Consider the following 23,393-nt stretch of genomic DNA (forward strand, 5'->3'; position numbering starts at 1 on the left):
CCTTCACCCACTGGTCTTAAATCTAATTTATGCCACTTGCCCCTGCAGCTGCTAGGAGCCCTTGGGAACAATTTCTTCTGGAGATCACTTGTATCAAAGACTGGACGTTTTTAAATCACTTCCACTGCCAGCAGTGCAAACAAAGCAGAACATGTGGAGGAACAAAAGATGTAAAAGAAATATAGTAAGAACAAGACTAGAAATAAGTATGAGAAAAGAAAAGGAATACTCACCCTGGAGGAGCTTAAAGGTGACCTGCAAAAGAAAAACAGATTGGGTTGAAGCACTTTTGTTCAGGCCTCACCTATTCATTTTTTTCCCCTGGAATACTCTGGAGACAGGGAGAACTAGTGAGATAATGTCACTGGAGATACTGGCAGTAAGACTTTATCCACTGTGAAAGAGCCAAGTTCTGTTAAGCTCAATGTTTTTTCTATTGTTTGTCCTGTGCATTTCACCTTAACTCATGTGGTTGAGAAATGCCTGGGAGAAAAGCTTCCTCTGCTAAAGATTTATCAGCACTGAGCTTTTGGTCAGCAAGTGAAACCTGAAGGACCAAGAGTCCTCCAGCACAAAATGAAGAAGATCAATCTGACAAGTCCTGAAATGTGTTACAGGAGGAGAGGGAATATTAGGTAGAAGAGAAAGAAAAGGCCATTAAAATAAAATCCATGCATTCAAAGAGGTCACAATGGCATTTTTCCCTACTTTCTTTCAATAAAGAGCCTTCACTTCCAGTTTGTTTGGATAGAGTGCTTTTAGGTGTGTGACCAATTTTTCCATTTGTTTGAAATTAAAAAAAAGCTGTATATATGGAAGTTTCTGCAAAGAGAGAAATACTGCTTCACACAGGGTATCATGCCTATTGATTTTGTCAACAGCTAAAGCGCAGTGAAAGCTCAGGCCTCTGCACTGTCACAATGTCTCCTTCTCTGGCTGCAGCAAAGCTGCTGGTGGTGCTTGAGGATGGCCTATACCTGTGGCTAGCTCAGCCCCTTCATCTCATCAGCCTGATAGATACAGCACCTCACTGCAACACAGAGTCTGTTTCCTGCTGGGCAAAGACAGACCTGAGTTGCCCTTCTGAAGTGTGAGGTTTAATTACCGGCGCCTGCCTCCCAGGAGCTGCCAGAAAGTTCTCAAGCTGACCGCTGGTTAGTCTCTAAGCACTGACAAGGGTACAGCACCTGCCTGTGGGCTTTTAGCTTCCTCCAGAGATGCTCTGAAGGCCAGAGTCCCCAGACTGCAAGCATGCCTGGGGTCCAGGTGATGCAGGGACACTGGTGTTGCCAGAGGGCCCCACAGGGGCCAGAAGGCCATGTACCACTGGTGTCCATGGTGGGATTTGGGAGTAGACTCAGCATGGCACGGTCTCCCCTTGCCCCTGTTTTCCCAGCTATCTCCCCTGTCAGTAGGGGCATCTGAGTGAAACTGGATGCCCAGTGCCCCTCTGATGCCTCCTGGTATCAATACCTCGGCCAGCACACCAACAAGAGTCACGAGGCCCTGGGAACCAGAAGTGAGAGCTATCATGGACACAACCACAGGATTTTTGCAGGGAGAAGGACTTCTGGTAGGACTTGTGTAACAGCAGGTTTACAGTACCTACCCACAGCAGGGAGCTCTCTTAGGTTTTGTCTACGCATAAGCAAGCAGTGCTGCCCGTCTAAATCAAAACCAGTTAGACTAAATTAAATCAGAGCAGCCCACTTTGCAAGCATGATTATTCTAGTTTAAAGACTATTTGGTGATAGGTGGACATAGTCACGTTGATAAAATTGTGCCTGTGTCTGCAGGTTGTTTTGATAAATGTAGTTAAAAAACCTGAGCATCTTTCTATCAGTGAAACTGTTCTCACAAGGGTCTGTGATGATTTAGCTCTATTGCTTCTAATCCATCCAAAGCAATGTGAAAAGTAACACTGTGTTCAACTTAGCTCGAACTTGATCCTGATGGACTTAATACAAATTAAAATTAATATGAATGGAACATAAATAGAAGTGTCCTAATGTACTTTGGAAAATTTAACTGAAATCACATATCCTAACTTTAAAGTAGCACATTTACTTTACATGAAAGTAGCACATTTACTTACATTTACTAATCACATCATTGGTATAACCCTGCAAGGAGACTGTATGATATTTCCCCTCTTTATTAAGAGGCTTATGCTGATAAAAGCTGAGGTAGGTGCTTTAAATTCAGCATAAGTACAGTCATACTGATGCCACTTCTCAGCACAACTGCATGGCAGCATTCTCCTAGAGGGAGAAGAAGCCTTACTGAGTGACTGTGTTTGACCTCAAAAGCATAGGGGTGTGGGGAAAAATGTGATAGGTGTGGAGAAAAAAGAGGCTGAATTTGAGTATGACATGCAAGCCAGGGCAATTTAACAAAAGAGGCAGTGTAACCCATGCCCACCGCAGGTGCTCCATCATGGTAAGTACATGGGCCTTGGGGACAAGAGGAGAAGGAAGAACAAAGGCCCAGCTCCTCTGTGAAGTGCCACGCAGGTGCAACCTCATTTATCACCACGTAGGAAGGGATGGTGCCTGCACCGTGGGGGAAAATGTCTCCAGTCTGCATCCTTGCTGCTCCTTGCCCACGTGAGGCACACATCCAAAACGAGCCCTTGTTTGCAACAATCGTGTTTAAACGCCTGGGGGAATTGCTTCTATTGATAGAAGCGGATGGTGGGAAATTGCTTTGACGCCATTTGATGTGCGGTAGTCAGCCCATACGGACTTTGGCCAGAACAACAAGAAGGTGCTGCTGACACCTCTGCCCAGAGTCAGTAAAACACACTTCCCTTCCTTACAGAGAGGCAAGACTTTAGAAAGTTTTACCAAGACGACAAACTACGTCTACTTATAGTCAAGATCTGTATGCTCACAAACTCCAAACACCGGCAGCAACATATTTACTCACCAGTGTCTGTCACAACATGGACATCAGTGGTTGTGATTTAGACACAAAAAAATACCAAAGCGTAATTCTCCCCGATGCCCCAACACAGATGCAGCCATGTGGAGATGCACATCTGAGATAAGTAACTCTAACTTTCTGAAAGGGACGAGCCCCCTTTTGCCCTTCTCCCCTTCACATGAAGCCTTGCAGGGCCCGAGGACTGAACTGCAAAGGCTTTGCATCTGCCCCCCCAAACTGTAGGCTGTGACAGCTGCTTGGAGAGACCCCACAAAAGTAACCACACAGGTCAGCACTCCCCTGCCCTGATAAAGCCCAACTCCAACTGCCTGGAGATCAGGGATGCAGGAAAGTGGGACTGAGCTCGACCACCCCCAAATGCAAGGGAAATGCCACCGCTGTCTTGAATTGCAAAAGATGCTGGGGTCAGGAGTCATACTGAAAATTACATTATGTAAAGTTTTAGGCACCAAATAACTTTAAAAAGCTGCATCTTTTAACTGCTCTCTAAGGCAGGTAACACAAAAAAAAAAGGGGGGGGAATTAATTCCTGGTATTTTCCCAATTTGTCACTGTAAAATCAAATGTTCTTAAAACATTCAAATATCATTCACCCACAGTCTCTGAAAAAAACTACCTGTGCCTGACCGCACCGCTCACCCACACAGAGACACACACTCCCATGCTTGGGCTCCTGGACAAGGAGGTTTATAGGACAGGACAGCTGGAGGCTGCCCCCAGGCTCGTTTTAGCTTACACTTTAGCTGAGCATTGGGTGTAAAATTGAGCCCTACAAAAGCAGCCAGGAATGGGAGAGTCCAGTGTTGGTGACAGGACAGACACCCATGGGACAGGGCTGCACGGGGCATGGGAGAGAGGCCTCCACCGCCATCTCCCTGTTACATGACTGATGTACGTATCACACCGGTGCTAATGGGAGCCACAGTCCCCCAGCCCACCTGGGGAATTCATACTTATCCAAAAGCATAACACAGAAAAATAACAGTGCCTGGACAGTTTTACCCAAAGTTATGAGATTAAGCCCCAGCCCTGGGCCAGTTCCCATTGCCAGGCTGCCTTCCACCATCCTGAAGAGGCTAACCCAGGGTTTCCGATTTACACCACTGTTCCTCACCACTGCTGGGATTTTTCTTCAGCAGCTCCTGGGCCCACCTGTGCACTGCCTGAGGTATCGCAGCACAAGGCCCCCTGCTCCTGGAGAGCCTGGTCAAGAAACAGTGGCCTCCAGCTCTCAGGTCATCCTCACTTCAAAGCTAGTGCATGGGGAGGGAGGTTCATATTGCACGACGTGGCAATGGCCCTTCTCCAGGATATGGGAAAGTGACAAGTTGCATTTTTGTTTGGCAGTGGGTTTATTTCTCCATGAGGAAAAGCAGCTCGTTTCATCTCCCGTTGACATGCAAGGTAAAAAAAGGCACCAGACTGCCTGTAATCACTCACACTTCTCCAGAGACTACTATTGACACCATAGAAAGCATAATTTGGAAAAGTCTAGTGGCCACTGGCAAATAACAAGTGTGAGCACACCTCTGCTCCAGAGCAGTCATCCTAGACAGCTAGCTAGATAGCCCTATCCTGGCTGTAACCCGGACACAGCAGGAAACTATTCTACAGCCTATAAAAAAAGGAGGAAAAAACTCAAAAGACCATTTCACAGCATGGTCTTGGCATGTCACCAAGAGCAAGACAGGACAGTGTCACCCACGACTGGCTTTGCACAGCCACTGAAAGCATTTCTCCCTGGGAATCCCTTTCTTTTCCACATAGCTTTCCAAACACAGGCTTGACAAACCAGAACAGACAGCTCCAAAAATACATGTCCTTCTTTGCAGACACAGTCATGGGTCAGGGATTCAAAACAGCCAGGATCGTGCTCCGTGAGCAGTCAAGGGGGCAGAGCTTATTCCGAATTTCAGAATAAAACAAAGCAAAACAAACTCTCCACTGCCCCCTGTCAAGTGCCGTTAGACACGTTTCTTCTCTTCCCTTGGCCCTAGCAAGAGATTTAGGAATAAAACCTTTGACTTTGATGCTCCAGCTCTTCCCTGCAGCCCTGTGGGGGGGAACTGGATGGCAGCATATACACATCTTCTCATCCCTTTCAGATTTTAAAATTTAATTCTTGCTTTTTGAAAGCTTATATTATCTTCTCCTTTGATAAACATTACTCCCTTCTTACCCTGTTCAAACCCAACTTAACTAATTAGTAAGAGGTACCATACATAAGTGCATGTAACCTAATAAAGCAAAGAACAGCGAGACAACCTGACTCTCCCTATATCCTCATGACTGCAGATTACCTCTCTCTTGGCCCTTGGCTGTGCACACAAGTCCTTTGGCTACTGTCTCTTATTGCTACCTGGGCAAGGTCCACCTCCCTTCAAGACCAGGAAAGCACCTCACCAAGCCTCTCCTGACACACAGCAGGAAAGCAAAAGCTCAGGAAAGTCCCCAGATGCAAGCACAAACCACACACACACACTGCAGAGCACCCGTAAATCACACAATGTAAACATCACCCAAGGCCCGTGGTGTCTGAGAAACCAGTCTTCCCTGCTCTTCTAAGGGTTTTCACAAAGGAAAATGCCCTGCTCCCTCCAGCTCAGGTCCTACTGCCCTTTGTTCTCTACTGGCCCTTGGCAAGGTGCAATACATGCACAGGATCAAGGGAAAATCAAGAGGTTTGCTGAGGACAGAGCTGTGGCTCCAATCCTTGGTAGCTAACCCCTGCACTAGGTCTATCATGGGCATAGCTTCACTACACCCGAAAAACTAAGATGCAGGCTGGAGGGAGGGCACAGCTGCATCTTTAGCTCATTGGGAGCTACAACAGATCACTGTTCTTTGCTTGAGGGGTACCATGGTCACCTGAGGCAGGGGAAGGTTTGAGAACCGAGCTCCAACCAAGATGAAATGCTACTGTAATTCTGCTTCCCCAAAAAACTATGATGTTGAGTGTTAGAGTCATGAAAATTGAAGATATCCTAATGATGAGAAGAAATACATATTGCTCCATGCTGGAAAAAGGTAGAAGTGGAAGAATTGCTATAAGAGCCCTCCAGAACCTGGACACACCCTCCAGGGCCAGGATGGAAAGGGCTCCCCAGCTGTCTGCAGCCCTGGGGCTGTGTGAGGGACACCATGGTGTCTCCCTACCCAACCAGGCAGTCCAGCCAGACCAGGAATCACCTTCATTCAGATGAGGATTTAAGGGAAGAGGCTCAAGAATAACACATTTCTCTTTGGGAAAAATAAACTTGCCAGAAGAGCACAAGAAGGGGCTTGTTTGGTGCACACAGAGATGTACATAACCCCTCTGGCTGCAAGGATGGATGAGTGGTGGGGTTAGCATGGCAAGCAAGCAACTCTTAACAACTTGTTTAGCTTGTTTGCCATTTGTTTTATCTTTCTTTCTTTCTTCAAATTTTGTCCAGTACAAGTTTTCAACTATGATTTCCTTCTTTTTTTTCCATTTTCCACTGTGGAAGGAAGGAGGGAAGGAAGGCTGAAGGGGAGGTGGCAGGAAAAATGGGAAGAAAAGAAACAGAGAATGAAGTAAGGAGAAGAAAAATTACAAGACCTTTTGCCTTGATTCATTTTTTAACAATTTTCTTGGTTTTACTTCTGGAGGGGTGAAAATAGTCTTTTAATTAAAAAAAAAAAAAAAAAAGAAAATCCAAAAGTGGTAATTAGGTGGTTGACAGACGTCTGTCCTTTCTTCTGTATACAGTGTTTTTCCTCTGACTAGGAGGAGCAGTGAAGTATTGGCCATCTTATAACTTCCCTTGGACTTCAGCTTCAAATGCATCACGCCTTGGCTTCTTATCAACAATTACAGGGGGAAAATAATCTCTTCTGCCTTTCCATACCATCCTTTCAATATGTAATCATCCCTTACATGCTGGTGGCATGTAGGAAGGGAGCAGTTTTCCATCAGATAGACTCAGAAATCTTCAGAAGTGCCTACTTCCAGGTACTGATGGAGACCCATCAGATCTGTCATATGCACACAGCAATGCCTGAGATGTCAGTGGCATTTTCCCTTGTTCCCCCAGCTGGGTGTACCTGGGGCTTTCCTTTAAACTTTCTTAGACTCTGTCAATCCCATCCAAAGCATCTGGATTAATTTCCTGATCCAGGGAATTTTGTCATTTCTCTCAATGGGAACAACAATACCTCCTCTGACTTAATTAAAATATGCTGCCTCCTGGCAGAGGTGGTGTGTTACTATCAGATTATACATAAGCAACAGAGGAACCAGTTCATGCAGTATTTATTTTCAATAACACAGCTCCATATTTGTGCTTAAAATTGACAAATGATTTATTTCTATCTAGGATTTTTGCAGCGTTATCCGACGACCTCAGAAAAAGGAAGGAACACATCTCCCCAACTTCTCTGGCAGTATGACACTACCTTACATCTTAAAAGCATGGCAGCAGGAGCAGAGGGGATAAATGTCCTACCAAGGGTGGTACAAGAAACCCATGCTAATGCCTATGACTGAATCTGGATGCAAGTCCCAGTCCTTTAGCTTTCCTTTCAGTTGCTTGAAGAGAAGGCGGCGGGTTTCCTTCTCAAAGGCAATACCATCATTCCAACCACGGGTACTGTCAAGGCAGCTGCAGCCTGCGCCTGAAATCAAACTTCTCATGCATGGCCCTGTGGCAGCTCTGAGCGTGGGGAAGCAGCTGCAGAGCAAGCACCCAGCGGGCACCCAGCATCCCCTCAGGGCCAGTGACTCCTCTAGGTGATTGGGCTGTGCCACCCTGGCGCTGCTGCTCCTTGGTGGCAGCCACTGTCTTTTGCTCCAGCTGCATGTGGAGATCCACTGCAGGGAGCTTCTCCCCCTCACCAAATCGTGAGCAACATCACTGGGAGGGAGAGGAAAAATACCATGAGCTCTTCCCATGACTATCACTGCAATGTGACATTTAGCTCTTTAAGAAGTAGAAATAAAATAAATGATGTCTTATGTGATGCTGCAGTCCTTTGCAGGGAACATGAATAAGGTTTGCCAGCTATCTCTGCCTTTACAGTAAATCATCTCCAGTCAAATGATAATCTCCCAGAGAGGTACAAATTTTGGTACTTGAATTTCAGTGTTCATTTCACCAACAATTTTTAGGTTTTAGTTTTTAAAGGAAATGAAAATAAATGGGGAAAAGATTGCTTTTTGCTAATTCACCAGTTAAACTCACAGAAAACTGCAAAAGATAAGGTTCCCATAGCAATTGGAATAGGCACCACGTTGCACAGATGATGTCCGATTTTCCCACTTATTTTCAGTGCCAGTGGTTTATCTCCACACAGCACAGGGAAAAACAATTACTTGGAATGAGGAACAGGGAAAGGAGACTGTGATATTTCTGATTCTTTTTAATGTCCACTCTCATGTGCTTTGTTGCGCCACTATTGCAAGACAGCCATGCACTGGTGCGTGTACCCTCAACCACAGCAAAGCTCCTGAGAGGAACTTGTCACTGGCTTTTCCTGTGGTTTTAGCTGTGAAATTCTGATAGGCATTCTAGCAGGTTTTAGCTAGGAGTTTTACAGCCCCTGCCTCCGCAGGACAGAGCTGTCTGGCACCATACCAAATGCCACATCCAAGCACGATCCCTCCCAGCCATCACCTCACATTCATGACTACCCTGGCAACAAGAGACCTTTAATACGACAGTCTGCTTCCAATGAACCCGTCTTACCTATTAATTGTTGCTTTATCTTGCCTGACCTTATGATTATTGCACCTGATTATGTCTTCTTTATCCTCTGAGCAGTCATCTGCAGCAAAGCCAATGGAGCACAATCCTTCTCCCACCCACGCCCCAAAGATACTCTGCAGCGCAGAATCAGGCCCATCAATTCCTCCGTTAATTCCTCTACAAAATGCCCCAGCAGTGCAGTTAAATTTGTGGGCGTGCAGTCCCCATGGTCTCATTTCTCCCTGCTGTGCTGCAGCTCAATTTTTATACCAACTGCTCTGGGACTCTTCCTACTCTCCATGAATTTTCTGACAGAATTGTCAAATATTCAGCTGTTTCACTCTTGGATGCATTTTCACTGAGCTGTGTAGTTTTGACCAAGAGCGAGTGCCCTAGATAGTTATTCCTCACCCCCTTTCTAGTCTGAGACTGCCTTGAGATCCATCATCAATATCTATGATTGCATCAAACACCCTGTCACTCTCTTCCCTTTCAGTGACAACTGAAGCCGTAACTACTAACGCTGCAGCCTCCTTTTATCATTGCCTATGATATGTTCCTGACTCCCTCTCCCTTGTACATGGGTGACCTCACAATGCACTTTCCTTTGTCATCCTCCAGCTTATGTACTTCTGAACCTACTTACTTATTCCCTGTGCTAACCACCCCATCATTTTGTGCCTTTGCATCCCTAACCTTGCTCCTGCACACCTTTATTCTCTGATTTCTCTCACCACTGTGGTTTCCTTTCCTCCTTCCAACAAAACCACTTTTTTTAAAATTTTATTTTTTTGTTATCAAGTTGTTTTTCTCTTCCCCACCAGTGTCAGTACTGAAGGACACTTCTGACAAAAGTGTGTTTGCTCTCTCCCCCGCTGCTGACAGGCAGAGTTGTCCCCAGGGTGTCAAAAGAAATGCTGTCCCCTGTGGGTGTGACCAGCTGTCTGGAAGGAGAGGATGTCCCAGATGCTTCTGTCTCAGATGTGAAAGAGAGAAAGGAAGAGCCCAGGAGAAAAAAGAAACCACTTCAGGAAGGAGAGAGTGAATCAGTCCAGGGTGTGGAGGAGACATCTGCAGTGCACTAGAAGTGGGTTTCTCTCTCCGTGATGCTGAGCACCTCTTGGACTGGAGGGGACCATCCCTTGCGTTTCAGTTCGGACAGCCCCGCCACATGCTTCTTCGGCTGTGGCAGATCCTCCGCTGGGGAAATCAGCTGTGTTAGCCGCTGCAGAGAGGAAGTCTGTTAATTAAGCTGATAAACAAACTGACACCCAATAGTGATCCACAACCACTGCTGGGGGCAAAGGCATCTAGAGAGCTGATGCTCCCAGCTCCCTGCTCCTCTCTCACTGAACAGCTGTGAAAGGGAGAGAAAGGAGAGCAGGCTTGCTCTTGGTGACAGTTATTCCACTTCTAGACTCAAACTTGGGCCGTGGACTGACAATCTACAGGGCTCCTCACAGACACGTTTCTGGGAGTAAGGACGCTAGGGATTAGCCCCACAGACATTTTCTGTGTCCATGTTAAAAACACCATAAAGCCTTTTTTTCCCTGTGCCAAGTAGCTGTGCTGTCCATTGACTTTGGAGGGAGCTGTGGAGCCTTCCAAATGGTCTGACCATCAGAAAGTGCTGGGCATCTCCTGATATGGTCCAAAACAGGGTGACAGGTGATACCTAACTCAGCAGCACTTCCCTGGTAAAGCAGTCCCTCCACAGACTGGTACCTGCCCTCAGGACATCCCAGATACCCTCTTCCAGCCAACCAGATTACGATGGCGAATGCAGGAGTTGTGGGCCAGCTGCCTGCCCTTAGTTCCCACCATCCTCTGCCAGGCATGGGTGCTGCAAGCTGTTCCACACATATGTACTCTAGTGTTGTGTCAGCTTTGGGGACTCTATTCTTAAAAAAAGCAAAGAACTTGGAGCTCTTTGTGCAAAAGGTGCTGGCCTGCAGAGACAGGTTCTGGTCTTTCTCATCCCATTTTTGAAGCCCCTCTGGTGCCACACACCTTCCTGAGCACCTGGTCTCCTCCCAAAGCCAAGTAACACATGATGTCCTGCCGACAACTGCGTGGCTCCATGGGCCAGCGTATAATTTCTCTGCTGAAAACTGACTTTCACAGTTACTAACTTTTTCCATCACAAGCTGTTCAGGCCAGTGCACACCCCTCCCTTGCAGAGTGCATCACAAGCAGAGCAGGCAATTCATCCATGAGTGCTCAAATTGATTTCAGTCCTTCCACTCCTTGTGAAGTGCACCAGAATCCCAGATTTCGCTCATTTTTTCAAAACTATTTGCCCCATGATTTCTGAAATTGGCCTTGGCCTGCAGCTGCCCTGTGAACCATTCATCACAAGTTTTAAGTCTTTGAAGCTTGAGTTGTCTTAATCAGACACATTAGGAAACAACATTTGTGTTTCTTGGTCAGTCAAGTGTAACAAGAGGAATCAGTTTGTTGCAGTGAATGACCATAATTACCAACTACAAACTTGCTTTCAGTGAATGGTTTGCAACATTCAGTTGAAAGGAACCGTACCTGGAGGCATCTGTGTCAAGAAATTAATTCAGTACATTTCTGGGGTGTAACCAGAAATAGAGAACAGGTAGATTTTGAGAAAATCTGTTTTCAAAACAGGTGTAACTATTCCAGAAGGTATCATGTGGTTGGCTTTGTTTCTCCCGTGAACTGGCCCAGGATTAGCAGCTGATTCCTTCCTGCATGCCTAAACCATATCCTTGCAAGCTTCTTCATACCAATAACTGAGAACTCCCTGGAAATTACAACAATTAACATTTAAACCAGGACAAATAGAAAAAACCTCCATCCGAAATTGGCCAAATTGATTCCTCAGATGTGCTGTAAAATAAGCATTAATACCACTCACAGCAGCATTTCAGTCCAAGGGCTTTGCAAAAGGTAACAAATATTGCTTGTTTAGCAGGTGGGATATTTGAGCAATTACTTCACTGACAGCTCCATGTCCTCATCTAGACATATGAAACCCCTGAGCTGAGAGGAGTCAGACATTGTCAGCCACCCAGTTAAACCCTGGAAAACAGCCAGGGGAGAGGACAAATGCATTACCACTAAATGGTAACAGGAGAACAAGAGGGGGCTGTAAGAGGCAGGACTCAAAGTCTGAACTTGGAGCAAACATATCGCAGCACCTTGGCACAAGATTGACCTGGAGTTCCTCATACTGGGAGGTGTACAGCTCCCAGCTCCCTGCCAAACTCTCTCTTCATAGCCACCAATGGCAACCAGGAGGCCCAAGGGCCAAAGGCAGCTATTTCACAGCACCACACTTCTCCACCTTCCTGCCTGCATGGTTTGTGCCCCTCATTGTTTCACTGAAGACTTTCATTGCTCTCGTTCCCATCCAGGCATTGCACTATATCTTCTGAGCCCGAGATGGGCATTAGCCAGCTCTGCCACAACTTCTGTCACTCCCTATTACGTCACATCTCCCAGCCAGTAAATAAGAGTTTCTGTGGGGATAGATTCACCTTCCCTGAGGCAATGGAGCCAGTGAGGACATACTGCACCCAGCCTGTCTCTGACTGTGTTGGCAGTGCAGGGTCCTCCTCCCCATGACCCCACAATGTGACCGCCACACCTCCACCACAGCCAGAGGGATGCTCCCATCCCCTGTTCCCCTGCTCCCCAACCCCCCCCCCACCCCCCCCAACTAGCCACAGATGAACCTGCAGCCAGTGAGGATGGGGAAGGACCAGAAGAGAAATTGTGCAGAAATTTATATGCACTGTACATCACTCAGATCTTTCTTTATGGGTTGGGTGGGGTGTCATCTCCATGACACCATCTTCCTATACACAGTTCTTCCTAGGACAAGGTTTCTACAGTGAAAGGGGACAGGCTTGGGCATGGCACAAGGTAGACCTTTACATCTCTGTGATCATGTCCTCTTTAATAACCATGGATAATTTCTTCAGAGAAAATAACATGGTTCTGTCCTAGGACTAAAAGGGAAGCAGGAGCAAGGGACAAGAAGTAAGGGCAAAACAGATCCTGGTTTTGCACTTGGTTTGCACTGACACCAGCCAGTAACAGAAGAGGAGGTAAAGGTGATGGCATGCCATCTTTACTTACGTGACCAGCGGGACCACCTGAACCATAAACCAAATCAATCAGACTGTGGCCTCAGGTAGCCCACACTGAGATGGTCCTCTGCCATCCATTGGAGCCAGCGTTAAGAGACACTCTGCATATTGCACCAAGCATGGTGGTGCAACATCTCATGGAAGACTCTGGACATTTGATGATCACCCTGGGAGCTGTGCTGAGATGCTCCACACTCTCCAAACTGCCAGCAAGAACTACAGGGCATTCTGGGGAAAAGCCACCCTCATCCTCCCTTGACTTCTCTGAGGAGAAATATGTCATGTTCCCTGGGGCCCTTCCCATGAACCGGCTGGGGGAAGCAGCAGCAACTCGCCCAGTGACCACAATCCCAATACCTGCTTCAGGGGTCCTTTGGTTTTCAGGAGGATGAAGATGGCGTAGAGAGGAATGCAGACCATGGAGGAGAGTGCCATCAGCCAGCCCACCACATAGCCCCAGCGTGGGTACACGTAGGAATTGTTGTATTTCAAGGGTGTATACTTGATCAGAGAAAACAGGAAGACAGCCTGAGGAGCAGAAAACACAGACATAGCCAGAGCAAAAGGAGCAGTCAAGCTGGGCAGCCTAACCGCCCTGCAAGCACTGGCTGGGTGGCAATGGGTGTGCTGCTCTGCATGAGCTAGCGTGGACCTTGCTAGCTGCAGCAAGGCAGAGCTTGGTGCATGCTGACTGCACGAGTTGTTATCTCAGAGCCAGGGTCAGACTTGTCCACAGTGTAAAGCCTTTAGGCTTCCTAAAAGTTCAATCTAGGCAAAGTTGGCAGCAGCTTTGAGGGTCCAGCAACATTGAGACAGCAATTTATTCATATTAAAGCCAGGAATTGTTGTTGTCTCTGGCAGAAGCCCTCCAGAAGTACCACATAGGCACAGATTAACACCTCTTGGGCTCTCTAGCCACAGAGCTCTCTGATGATTTGGGCTGGACCAGGCTTGCTTTGAAAATTTCCCTGATATTCAACTCCTGCTGAAGCCTGAGGACAAAGGACTAGAAATCTTTTGTAAGTAGCTATAGATCCCATCTGTGTTCCCACTGAGGTCAAAGAAAACAACTCTCAACATCAGATGCAGGAGCAGCATTTGGCTCAGAAATCATGTAAAAGTCAGTGGAGCAAGACTGGACATAAAGCAGGCAAGAACTCACCTGTCTTAGGGTGCATTTTCTTTAAATACAGTTGTCACAGAAGTTTTAAAAGAGATTTAATAACATAGAAAGTAAATGGCTGTGGAAAGATATTTCTGAACCACAGGAGGTCACAGGAACACAGGCTAAAGCAAGTATTTCAGAACAGAGTAATTCTCACTGGTCTTCTATTCAAAAGTAATTTGGCCAGACCTCTCCAGAGTTTGAGGATACATTTCCCTTTGTCTTCACAGTAAACAAGTGGCTTTTCAGGCTCAGTTAATTTTCTAGGCAAAAGATAAGGCTTTACAATGGAAATAAATAGCCGCTTCAGCTATGGACAATCTTCTGCTTCTCCAAGGCAGTTTGAAAAAATTACAGCAAAGACAAATCAACCTTTTCCCCTGAGAATGCAGGGACCTAGAACAATATGCCATGTTGTCATAACTGCACTTACCAAGCACAGACCTGGGGTGAACACCAGCCAGCATATCTTGATCAAGGGCCACGGCCGGAAGCCAATCATGTCCTCAATGTTGTCGTAGAAGCGGTTGGCACCTTGACCACCAGCCAGCACAGAGACAAAGTCAGAGGTCAGAGGTCATCATTGTTGCCTTCAACCACTATTTACATCAGATCCCAATTTTCTTTATCCTCAGAGTCTACTCCTGGCAAAAACATAGCTATGCTAATAATATAGCATCAGGTATCAGGCTTTTCTGGCATTGGGAAGGCACCCATCTGTGGCTACATACAGATGGAGGTTTTTAACTTCAGCCATCAGTTATCAGATTGACATAGAAGAAAAGCCCTGTCCCTCAGACAGCAGCAGCTGTAAGTGAGAGGGTGCAGCCCATGTACCACCAAGAGCTGGTAAAGGATCAGCACAAGGCAAGGAGGGGTGCCTGGTTTATAAGTCAGCAAGGGAAAGCTCTTGCACGTTCAGCACATGGGGTTGTGTGAGCCCATAATGCTAAAAAGAACAAAGAGAGTGGGGGACACCAAATAAAACCCCTTCTTTGTAACCAGACCAGCACACAAATGAAGTTGTATCAAGAATCCCCACTGAGCTGGGCCTTACCCCTGTCATCAGGAACCTGCTTTCCACAGAATTTAAAATTTTTTTTGGCATAAACCCGGAAGACCTCACAATCAAAACTCTTCTGGAAACCAAACTCTTCTATCTGCAAGTGTTGCTGTACTGTCCAACGGGAGTGTCCTGTAGGTGCCTGATCTCTTTCTTCTCCTCTCATTAGTTTCACTTATTAGATTATGTTGTTCACAGTATGAGGGACCCACCTGAATCTCAGGGTGAGCCAGAGTGGGATATACCTCTGAAGAGCATCTAAAAGCCCTGCCACTGGCCAGACCCAATCTGCTGACTCTTCCCAACGCAAAGCACAAAGAGGAAACGCACGCAATGTTATATAGAGGAAATGGCATAATGCAGGTGGACATCAGCAGACCTTATAGTAAGCTCTAAGATGTCTTCAAGGAGCCAAAGCCTAACATTGGTTAAAAAGAGATGTAAAATGAAGAAGAATGGAAGAGTCATTCATAAGATGCCCTGAATTCTTCCTGACTAGAGCTAAACAGAGGTAATATATCAGACTGCCTCAGGTAAAGTAGAGTAACAGTATTAGACAAAAGAATTGAGCTAGACTGTCCATAGAAAGGGTTACTAATTAAGCAACTCTGGGATGAAATAATACCTTATTTATCTTATTGAAATTCAATCACAGTGTTTAGCTGATACAGAAGGGCTCTGCCTTTAGGGGTGTTCATCCCACTGTGAACTCAAGGTCGTGCCACAGTTCCCACCTACAAGCATGATGAGACCTTACTTCTTTGCATCTTAATATCAGATGTCTGGGCTGCACAAAATATATACCTAGAGGACTGGCCACACTTGTGAGTGTTTGGGGTTTGGTAAGTTTTATTTTGGTTTGTGTATTTTATGTCTTTTAGAATTAATTTGCCATGTTTCCTTTAAATATATAAATTCTAAAAAAGCGCATTATGCGTGTTTTTCTTTTTTTCTAAAAATAAATTCTTTGCATTATTTGCTATATCCCATGACTAATGTTTGAAGGAAATCTTCTTAAACCTAGATTTTTGAAGTATTTAGGCTGAGGAGGGCAGGTTCCCATCTTGAGTTGGCAAGTTAACAAGTAGCCTCAAGCAAACACAACAAGCTGTGGCATATCAAGGGACATGCAGCCTTGTGTGGGAGCCCAGCCTACACCAGAGAACAGAACCCTAAGAATCCCAAGCTGTAAATATCATGAGGCTCCAGATAGCATTTCTAAAAATATACTGGGGATGAAATGGAGATGGTATAAAAAATGTATTTTTCCAAAAAGCCAAAATCTTCCACAGGGTGGAAAAAAAAAAAAAAGGACTGAGATATAAATTATGCAACTTCCAGTTTAGAATATGAGTATAACACTGTCTCCTATACTATACAGTGTTTCCACAGACATATGATAAATACTTTTGTAATACAACTTTGAGGAAGCCAAAGTTTTGCTGCAAATTTGGATGTAGGATCTAGTGGAAGAGTCATAGCAATTAAAGTACTACAAAGATGCCAAGCAACAAGACAGACACATCAGACATCCATCCTTCACCAAGAAAACCCAAAGCTTGCATTGTTAGTTATGGTGTGCCTCCAGCTGTACTTATCCCTATTCTCTGTAGTACAACCATCAGGTCCTGCATTTCCACAACCACTGCGGCAGTCAGTAGGTGATGTGATAAAACACAATGGGGACTAACATGGACATCCTCACAGAGTATATGAACAGGAGGTTTTACACATTCTGCATTTCACAGGCAGATGAAAAAGTAATCAAGCTCTAGAATTCATCAGTTCAATAACTCAACATTGGCTTTCTGAGCAAATTAGAAGCTGCAGGTTACACGCAGTCCTCCTTCCTTTCCAGCACATTAAAAGCATTAGATAAAACTCCTGCAGAGAAAACCATAAAGATTTCACCAAAGATATTTTTGTTGGAGTGAACAAAGATGTTTGCTGTTATCCTCAACATCTCAAGACAAGAAAGAATGGTATGTAGGCACAGGGCAATTATCCATGCATGCTGGTACCACTTTTCTTGTGCTGACCAATCCCATATACCTTCAAAGTTGTTGCATGATTTTCTGACAAATCATTTCATTTTGCTACATAAATTCATAGGAATAAATTTCACATGAACTCAACTAGAGATTTGCTTACAGACTTATGTCTTGTCCTCATGGAGGCCTTATTTTACGTAGCTTATAACAAACCGAAAGGAACAAAGATTTGATTTTATTTTTACAATGTCCTGAAACAGTAGCTTCACAGATCTGCTAGTTTGGAACTTATGAAAAAGCACTCCCCTTTAAATTTTTTATCCCAAGCTGCATTTACTCTCATTCATCTAAATAAAATTTCATCCACAGGATTTCAATAGGTGATGACCCCATCTCTATGCCATAGTGCTAAGCTTGTATCTGGTCCCTCTCTGTCTCAAACCTGTGCAAAATGCCAGCAGCAGAGACGCTGAGGCACTGCAACAAGTGTGCACCCTCTGGGTACCAGGTGCACAGAGCAGGCCCCTTATGGTCCGTAAATAAGCATGTAAGATTGCCTGTAGCCAGTGCATCCAAGAGGATAAAGCACACAGCAAGACTAACAGGCAGGATCCAGGCAGAAGGAGGCTGCTGTTTCTGGCAGACACGCTGCACATGAGCAAGAGAGCGAGAGAAAGATTTATTCCAGCACCCTATGGCCTCTCACAGGTACCCGCTGGCATCAGTTTGCTTTAGCTTTGTAAACAGTTCTAATGGTTTCAGTCCCGGCTCTCCTGCAGCGACGGATGCACTCGCTTTCTCCTGGAACAGCTAATCCTAATGTGCATGCTGTGACTGCCTGGAAAATTTCCTCCCAGCAGCATGTTTCGGTGGCATCATGTTCTGAATCCCCGTGCTCAAAACCCATGCCTACTTATATGAGGGCTGCCTTTCTCAAAGTGCAAGGGAGAGAGAAGGGGGAAAAAATTCCTGACAAACCCTCAAACACTCCGCTCTAGGGAATGCTATCAGCAGGCCAGACGCCACATGATCCTTTCACAGGCAGAGTGCAGTACGCAAGGAAATCCTCAGATCTTTGCAAGAGCAGCTGCCCGGCAGCAGAGGGAAGCAGCCAAGTGGTGGGTGGCTGGCGTATGTGCTGGGAGAAGGGAAACTCAGAACACATATTTGTGTTAGCAAAAATGCTGTAATTCTTCACAGTGTAAGCAAGAGGTTCATCCCTGCCAATTCTGAGACTGGGAAAAGAAAACATTAATTGGCACCAGACACATTTTTTTCCACTAAGATGCCTCACCTTGGCCCTCTGACTACATTTCAGACCAGAATCAGCCTAATGGATGTGAAGCAGAAAATCAAGAGGGTGAAATTCTGCTGTGTGGAGTGGGGCAAATGAACCCATGGTGGTGAGGGAAAGGGCCATTTCTCAGTCCTCAGCTGCTCCATCCCCCTGCCAGGCTGCTGGGGCAGCATGACCTCTCCTGCTGCTCATTGTCTGCCACTGTTCCTCTCCATAGGTTTTTGGAAAAGGCATGTGGCCTGTGTGACCATAAAAATGGCAGGGGGATTCTATACATTAAAGCATAATTCAGTTTAATGTAACTGAGCATGCTGATGTTGAAGCCCTGTCACAGATGGATGGGAATCTCCATTTCCCTGTAAATCCCACAGGGACTGGGTAGAAGGCGACTCTAAATTTAAATCTTGCTAAAGTCTGGCATTGAAAGCTCTCAGGTGAGCTTCCCTTGTGGGACATCTCTAGAATAAATCTCTTACAGATCTGCTTCTCTTGCATTCCCTGGAGGTCAAGCCCAAGCAGATGGACCTGCTACCATTTCAGTAAGAGAGGAGTCCATCCAGACTAGCAGTTGGCTCCTACTGTACATAAGCTTTTGGAAAAACTGGTAACTCCATCATCAGCAACTGCACTACAGCCAGTGCAACCTCTACAAAACTGTAAGCACTGAAGAGAGCACACAGGGACTAACTGTTCACTGTCTCTTCTAACATAAGGCAAAGTTGGTACCAAATGAAATTAGCAAGTGGCAGATTCAAAACAAGGGAGTGACTCCTCACACAACACCTGATCAAGCTGTGGAGCTCATCGCTGCAGCATTCTGTGGATGATAAATGTTTATCTGAGTCAGCTGGAAAAATTAACAGAAGAGAAATAAATACATTTTACTTCTTGCTCTGGATAATCTATGGGCAACAAGCTGAGTATTGCACCTGGCTCTGGGACTCTCAGCACAAGAAAGACATGGACCCGTTAGAGTGGGTCCAGAGAAGGGCCATGAAAATGATCAGAGAGCTGGAACACCTCTCCTATGAAGAAAGGCTGAGAGACTTCGGGTTGTTCAGCCTAGAGAAGACAAGGCTCCAGGGAGACCTTGCTGCAACCTTTCAATATATAAAGGGGGCTTATAAGAAAGACAGACATTTTACTGGGGCTTGTAGTGACAGGACAAGAAGTAACAGTTTTAAACTGAAAGAGTGTCAGTTTACACTGGATATAAGGAATAATTTTTTTACTATGAGAGTGCTGAGACACTGGAACAGGTTGCCTAGAGAAGTTGTGGATGTCCCATCATTGCAAGTGTTCAAGGTCAGGCTTTGAGCAACCTGACCTAGTAAAAGATATCCCTGTCCATGGCGGGGGAGGTGGACTAGATGACCTTTAGAGGTCCTTTTAACGCAAACCATTATATGGTTCTATAATAACTTGTTAGAAGCTGGAAAAGTATTCACAGAAAGTAGCCTTGCTAACTTTTCTGCTATTATACTTTTTCCTGAGCATCTGCTCCTGGCCATTGAAAGAGACACAACATGGTGCTCATGCCTGCAATCTTTTCCTTAGTTTGGGATGGCCACACTGTTTGGCATAGCTAGGAGCCAGCACATGCATGACTGTAGGATGTTGAGGGCCTGGCCTAAGGTGGCATCTACTGTAGCTTTCCACAATCCTTACAGGTACTGAGTTCCTGTAGCTCATGAAGCCAAGGAGAGAGAGCAGCTGCTCTGCATCACACGCTACTAGACCCTATGCCTGAAAACCACCAGACTGAAGGCAAGCTTCAGGGAGATGAACTGCAGCCTGTGTGCTAAGGCACCATTCAGCAGGGAAGAGATCTCCTGTAGGATATCACAGGATACTCTTCTTACTGCACAGACTAACAAGCAGTTGGTTTCCTTCTGATAGTTCATGGAGCTGGGTTTAATCCTGCTCCTGAGTAGTTTAGTTACAGACTTCACTGAGAGCCAAAGCAGTCTATCCCATTTCTTTTAGGAGTGCCATCACAGCCCATGCAAACAGGAAGCATGTATCATCACAGAAGTAACATACAGCAAATCTGCATCCCAGCATTTTGTGTTAACTGACAGGACTAGGCACAACGTTAGCAGATAGTAACAGAGAGCAAAGAACAGCAGTGACTCCTCTGTAGCTGATTTTCTAATTCAAAGAGCAGATGGGAAAAGTGGCAAGGTAGTTCAACATGAGGAACCTTCAGAGAGGGAAAAACCATTCCTACTCTAAATGTGGAGCAATTAAGAAATGTTGCGAGGAAACACAGTGGAAAGAAGACAAGAGAGTAATTACAGTATTTCTTTGGTCCCTAGGGATCTTTTATATCCACACACACTTCTCAACCCCCCCATCCTTGCCCTGAGAAAGAGAAACACAGGTTTTTGTCCTCCACTTACCATACACCCACCCTACACAGATGACTTCAAAAATGGCCAGGAAGAGCAGGCACATGCCACTGGCAGCATAGTAGTCAAAGAGCTGGAAGATGTACATCCCCCCCTGTTGAAGAGGTAGGGAACAGAGTGTCACAGCAGGACTATTCCATGTGTGGGAAACATGACTGAGGCAAGCAGAAGAATAGCATCATAAACACGGCACCTAGAGCAGGTGGGAGAAGAAGAGCCTTCTCTTGGTGCTGCCCCCACTCTGTCCCAAAAAGACTGTCAGGCCTGGTGGCAGGAGAGCATTTCATGCCCATGATACTGCTGAGCTAGGCTGGTTTCTATGTCTGTAGGAGCAGGACCCAAACGTTTGCTTGTTTTAAATCAGTTACTAAGTTTCCAGCATAACTTCAAAATACTGTGTTGCAGTACAGAGCTTTGCACCCAAGAAATTGGGATCCCGAGGATCACAACATTCAGATACCTCATTTTAACTGCATCCATCTCTACATACTGCTCAAGGCCCAAGCCCTGCAATGGCAGAGGTATGTGGCTTCCCTGCTGCCTCTGCCTTTGAGCTGAGCCCTGCATAGTTGCCATCAGCTACCTCTACAGGTCAGTGAATGACTCTTCTCTCATATTTTCATGTGTTTTCTCAAAGAGGAAGCCCCTCCAATACAAGTCAAGCAGATGCTTTCAAACAGTTCTGAAGGACTCTAGACACTGCCAAAGTATCGGAGACTTTCATCCCACCACATATGAGGTGACATCCTGCAACGGTGGCACTAGATGCCTCCATGCAAGGAAGAATGCAAGAGCCATGGGAACCCTTAATGCAATTTCACTCAAAGCTCTCTCGATCGCAGTGGGAGCTGTCTTCAGCAAATCCTTAGCCAGGATCCTGTTGGACGATCATTCAGCAGTGCCTAGGAGGTTTAGCGGGAATTAGGTGTCATTACACAGGACATGGGGACAACACAGATCCTCTAAGACCCCCACCCAAGCATGTGGTATGCATGCACAGTACAGCACAGCACACCACTGCTTGGCTGTTAGCTGCAGATCAGAGCAAACACCATGCACATAGCATCACAGCAACACCACTCTGCTCCTTCTGGTCCCAGGGATCATAGGCTTCCCACTGGCTCAGGCAGGGTTATAGTGCAGCCATTGCGCTCAGCCTCCCCTCCTGCTACTCTGCTTCTTGTGGAAAGCAGCCAGCAAATGATCACTGCCCTTAGAAGAGCTTCTACAGCTCAGCTTGTTTCAGCCACCAGGCCTAGTATTTGAACAAAGCTGCATGTCAGGGGCAGCCTCTCTGAGCTGCAAGACCATCTCACTGGAAGGCTCAGTTATGCAGTAAGCACACTAGCATCACACTGGGTAAGAGCAGCACAGGCAGTGAGAGACAGCAGCTAATGCATTAGAAATTAAAGATAATGAACAACATCAACAATGAGTTTGCTGTCTCTACCCACTCCTCCAGAGCAGTCTAGCAGGGTTTCTGATGCTCAGCTGTACACCCCAACTTCTCCTTTCTTACCTCAGTAACCAGCAATAAGCCCAGCAGGTAGCATATGACTGCAATGGCCAGGATCAGCAGCTCCCGACGCCCCTTCTTCCGAAACACTCCCGGGAACATGTCAATAAGAGATGTCACCATGCTTTCCACACAGACGAACTGCAGAAGATGACAGGCAAGAAAAAACAGTGTCTCCCCTTCCCCAAGCAGACACTCCCTCTTACTGTCCTTTATTCCTCCAGACACTTAAATCCTTATTTTTTTGTTTTCTCCTTTTGTCTGTCTTGCTTCTACCAAGGGCCAGCTGCAGTTGCTAGGGACCCAAACACAGCTTGATATATCAGTGAAGTCTCCTCTGGAGCTGCAGATCAGAGATTAAAAGTACGGCCCCATGCTGGGGGAGTGAACTGTGAGATGTACAAGGAATTGCCTCAAAGCCAACAGAGCATGCTCCTGCACAGCAGGAATGACCAAGGGTTGGGAAGGCAAGGGGCAGACTCTGACCCTCAAGCAGGGTGAGGAAGCACCTGAGATGGCACAAGGAACCCTTGTGACAGAGGGGAGCTCCCGCTGCCACTGTGAAGCTAAGGGGAGCCAGGCAACTGTGGGGGCACAGCTCAGCCCTAACATCAAGCACACCCCTCATACAGCAGGTCTGACTGCAAAATATGCCAGAACTACCTAGGACAACCCAGTAAAGCAGGTGGCCAACGGTCCCACGGATTTGGGGGCTGACTATGGGGCAGGACGCCTGCTTGTCACTCCACAGCTCTCAGTACCACAGTGAGCATCACTCATGGGGTACGTAAAAGAACATCAGCCACTGCTGGGACAGTCCAGCCAGCATGAAGCAGAGCCATAACTGAGATGAGGCAGGAAGAGACCTCAACCCAGAGAAACTGAGGAAAGAGACCTCATTCGCCAGGTGTGGGGGCTGAGGTGCTGCAAAGCAGAGCCTGAGCAGAGCACTCTGCCTGGCAGACTTGCCAGGACATCCATCCCCTGCCCCCCTCGGGCCAGCACACCAGGGCAGCATGCTGCACTCTGCAGGGTGCTCTAATGGGTTTTGCTCCTGACATAACAGGTGTATGGGAGAGTAAGAGATGGGCACATCAGTGAGGAGAACACACAGGAATTACTCTGGTGAAATGCAGCTGGGAGAAAACAGCCCCATCCCCCTTTTCAGACTGCCC

The 23,393-nt window shown here is 46.3% G+C and overlaps 1 protein-coding gene across 1 annotated transcript in view; it reads right to left on the minus strand.

The window, feature by feature from the left end:
• Window positions 1-9,732: 9,732 nt before the first annotated feature.
• Window positions 9,733-23,393, minus strand: part of LOC141958974 (sodium- and chloride-dependent betaine transporter-like) — a 29,970-nt gene continuing 16,309 nt past the window's right edge. The window contains exons 10-14 of the mRNA XM_074902116.1: window positions 22,222-22,359; window positions 20,694-20,796; window positions 14,374-14,474; window positions 13,133-13,303; window positions 9,733-9,876 (exon numbers count right to left, since the gene is read on the minus strand). Coding sequence (XP_074758217.1) covers window positions 9,733-9,876; window positions 13,133-13,303; window positions 14,374-14,474; window positions 20,694-20,796; window positions 22,222-22,359 — 657 coding nt within the window. The remainder of the gene's footprint in view (window positions 9,877-13,132; window positions 13,304-14,373; window positions 14,475-20,693; window positions 20,797-22,221; window positions 22,360-23,393) is intronic.

This window comes from Athene noctua, chromosome 3 (assembly GCF_965140245.1).
Source record: "Athene noctua chromosome 3, bAthNoc1.hap1.1, whole genome shotgun sequence".
In the NCBI taxonomy this organism is placed as follows: domain Eukaryota; kingdom Metazoa; phylum Chordata; class Aves; order Strigiformes; family Strigidae; genus Athene; species Athene noctua.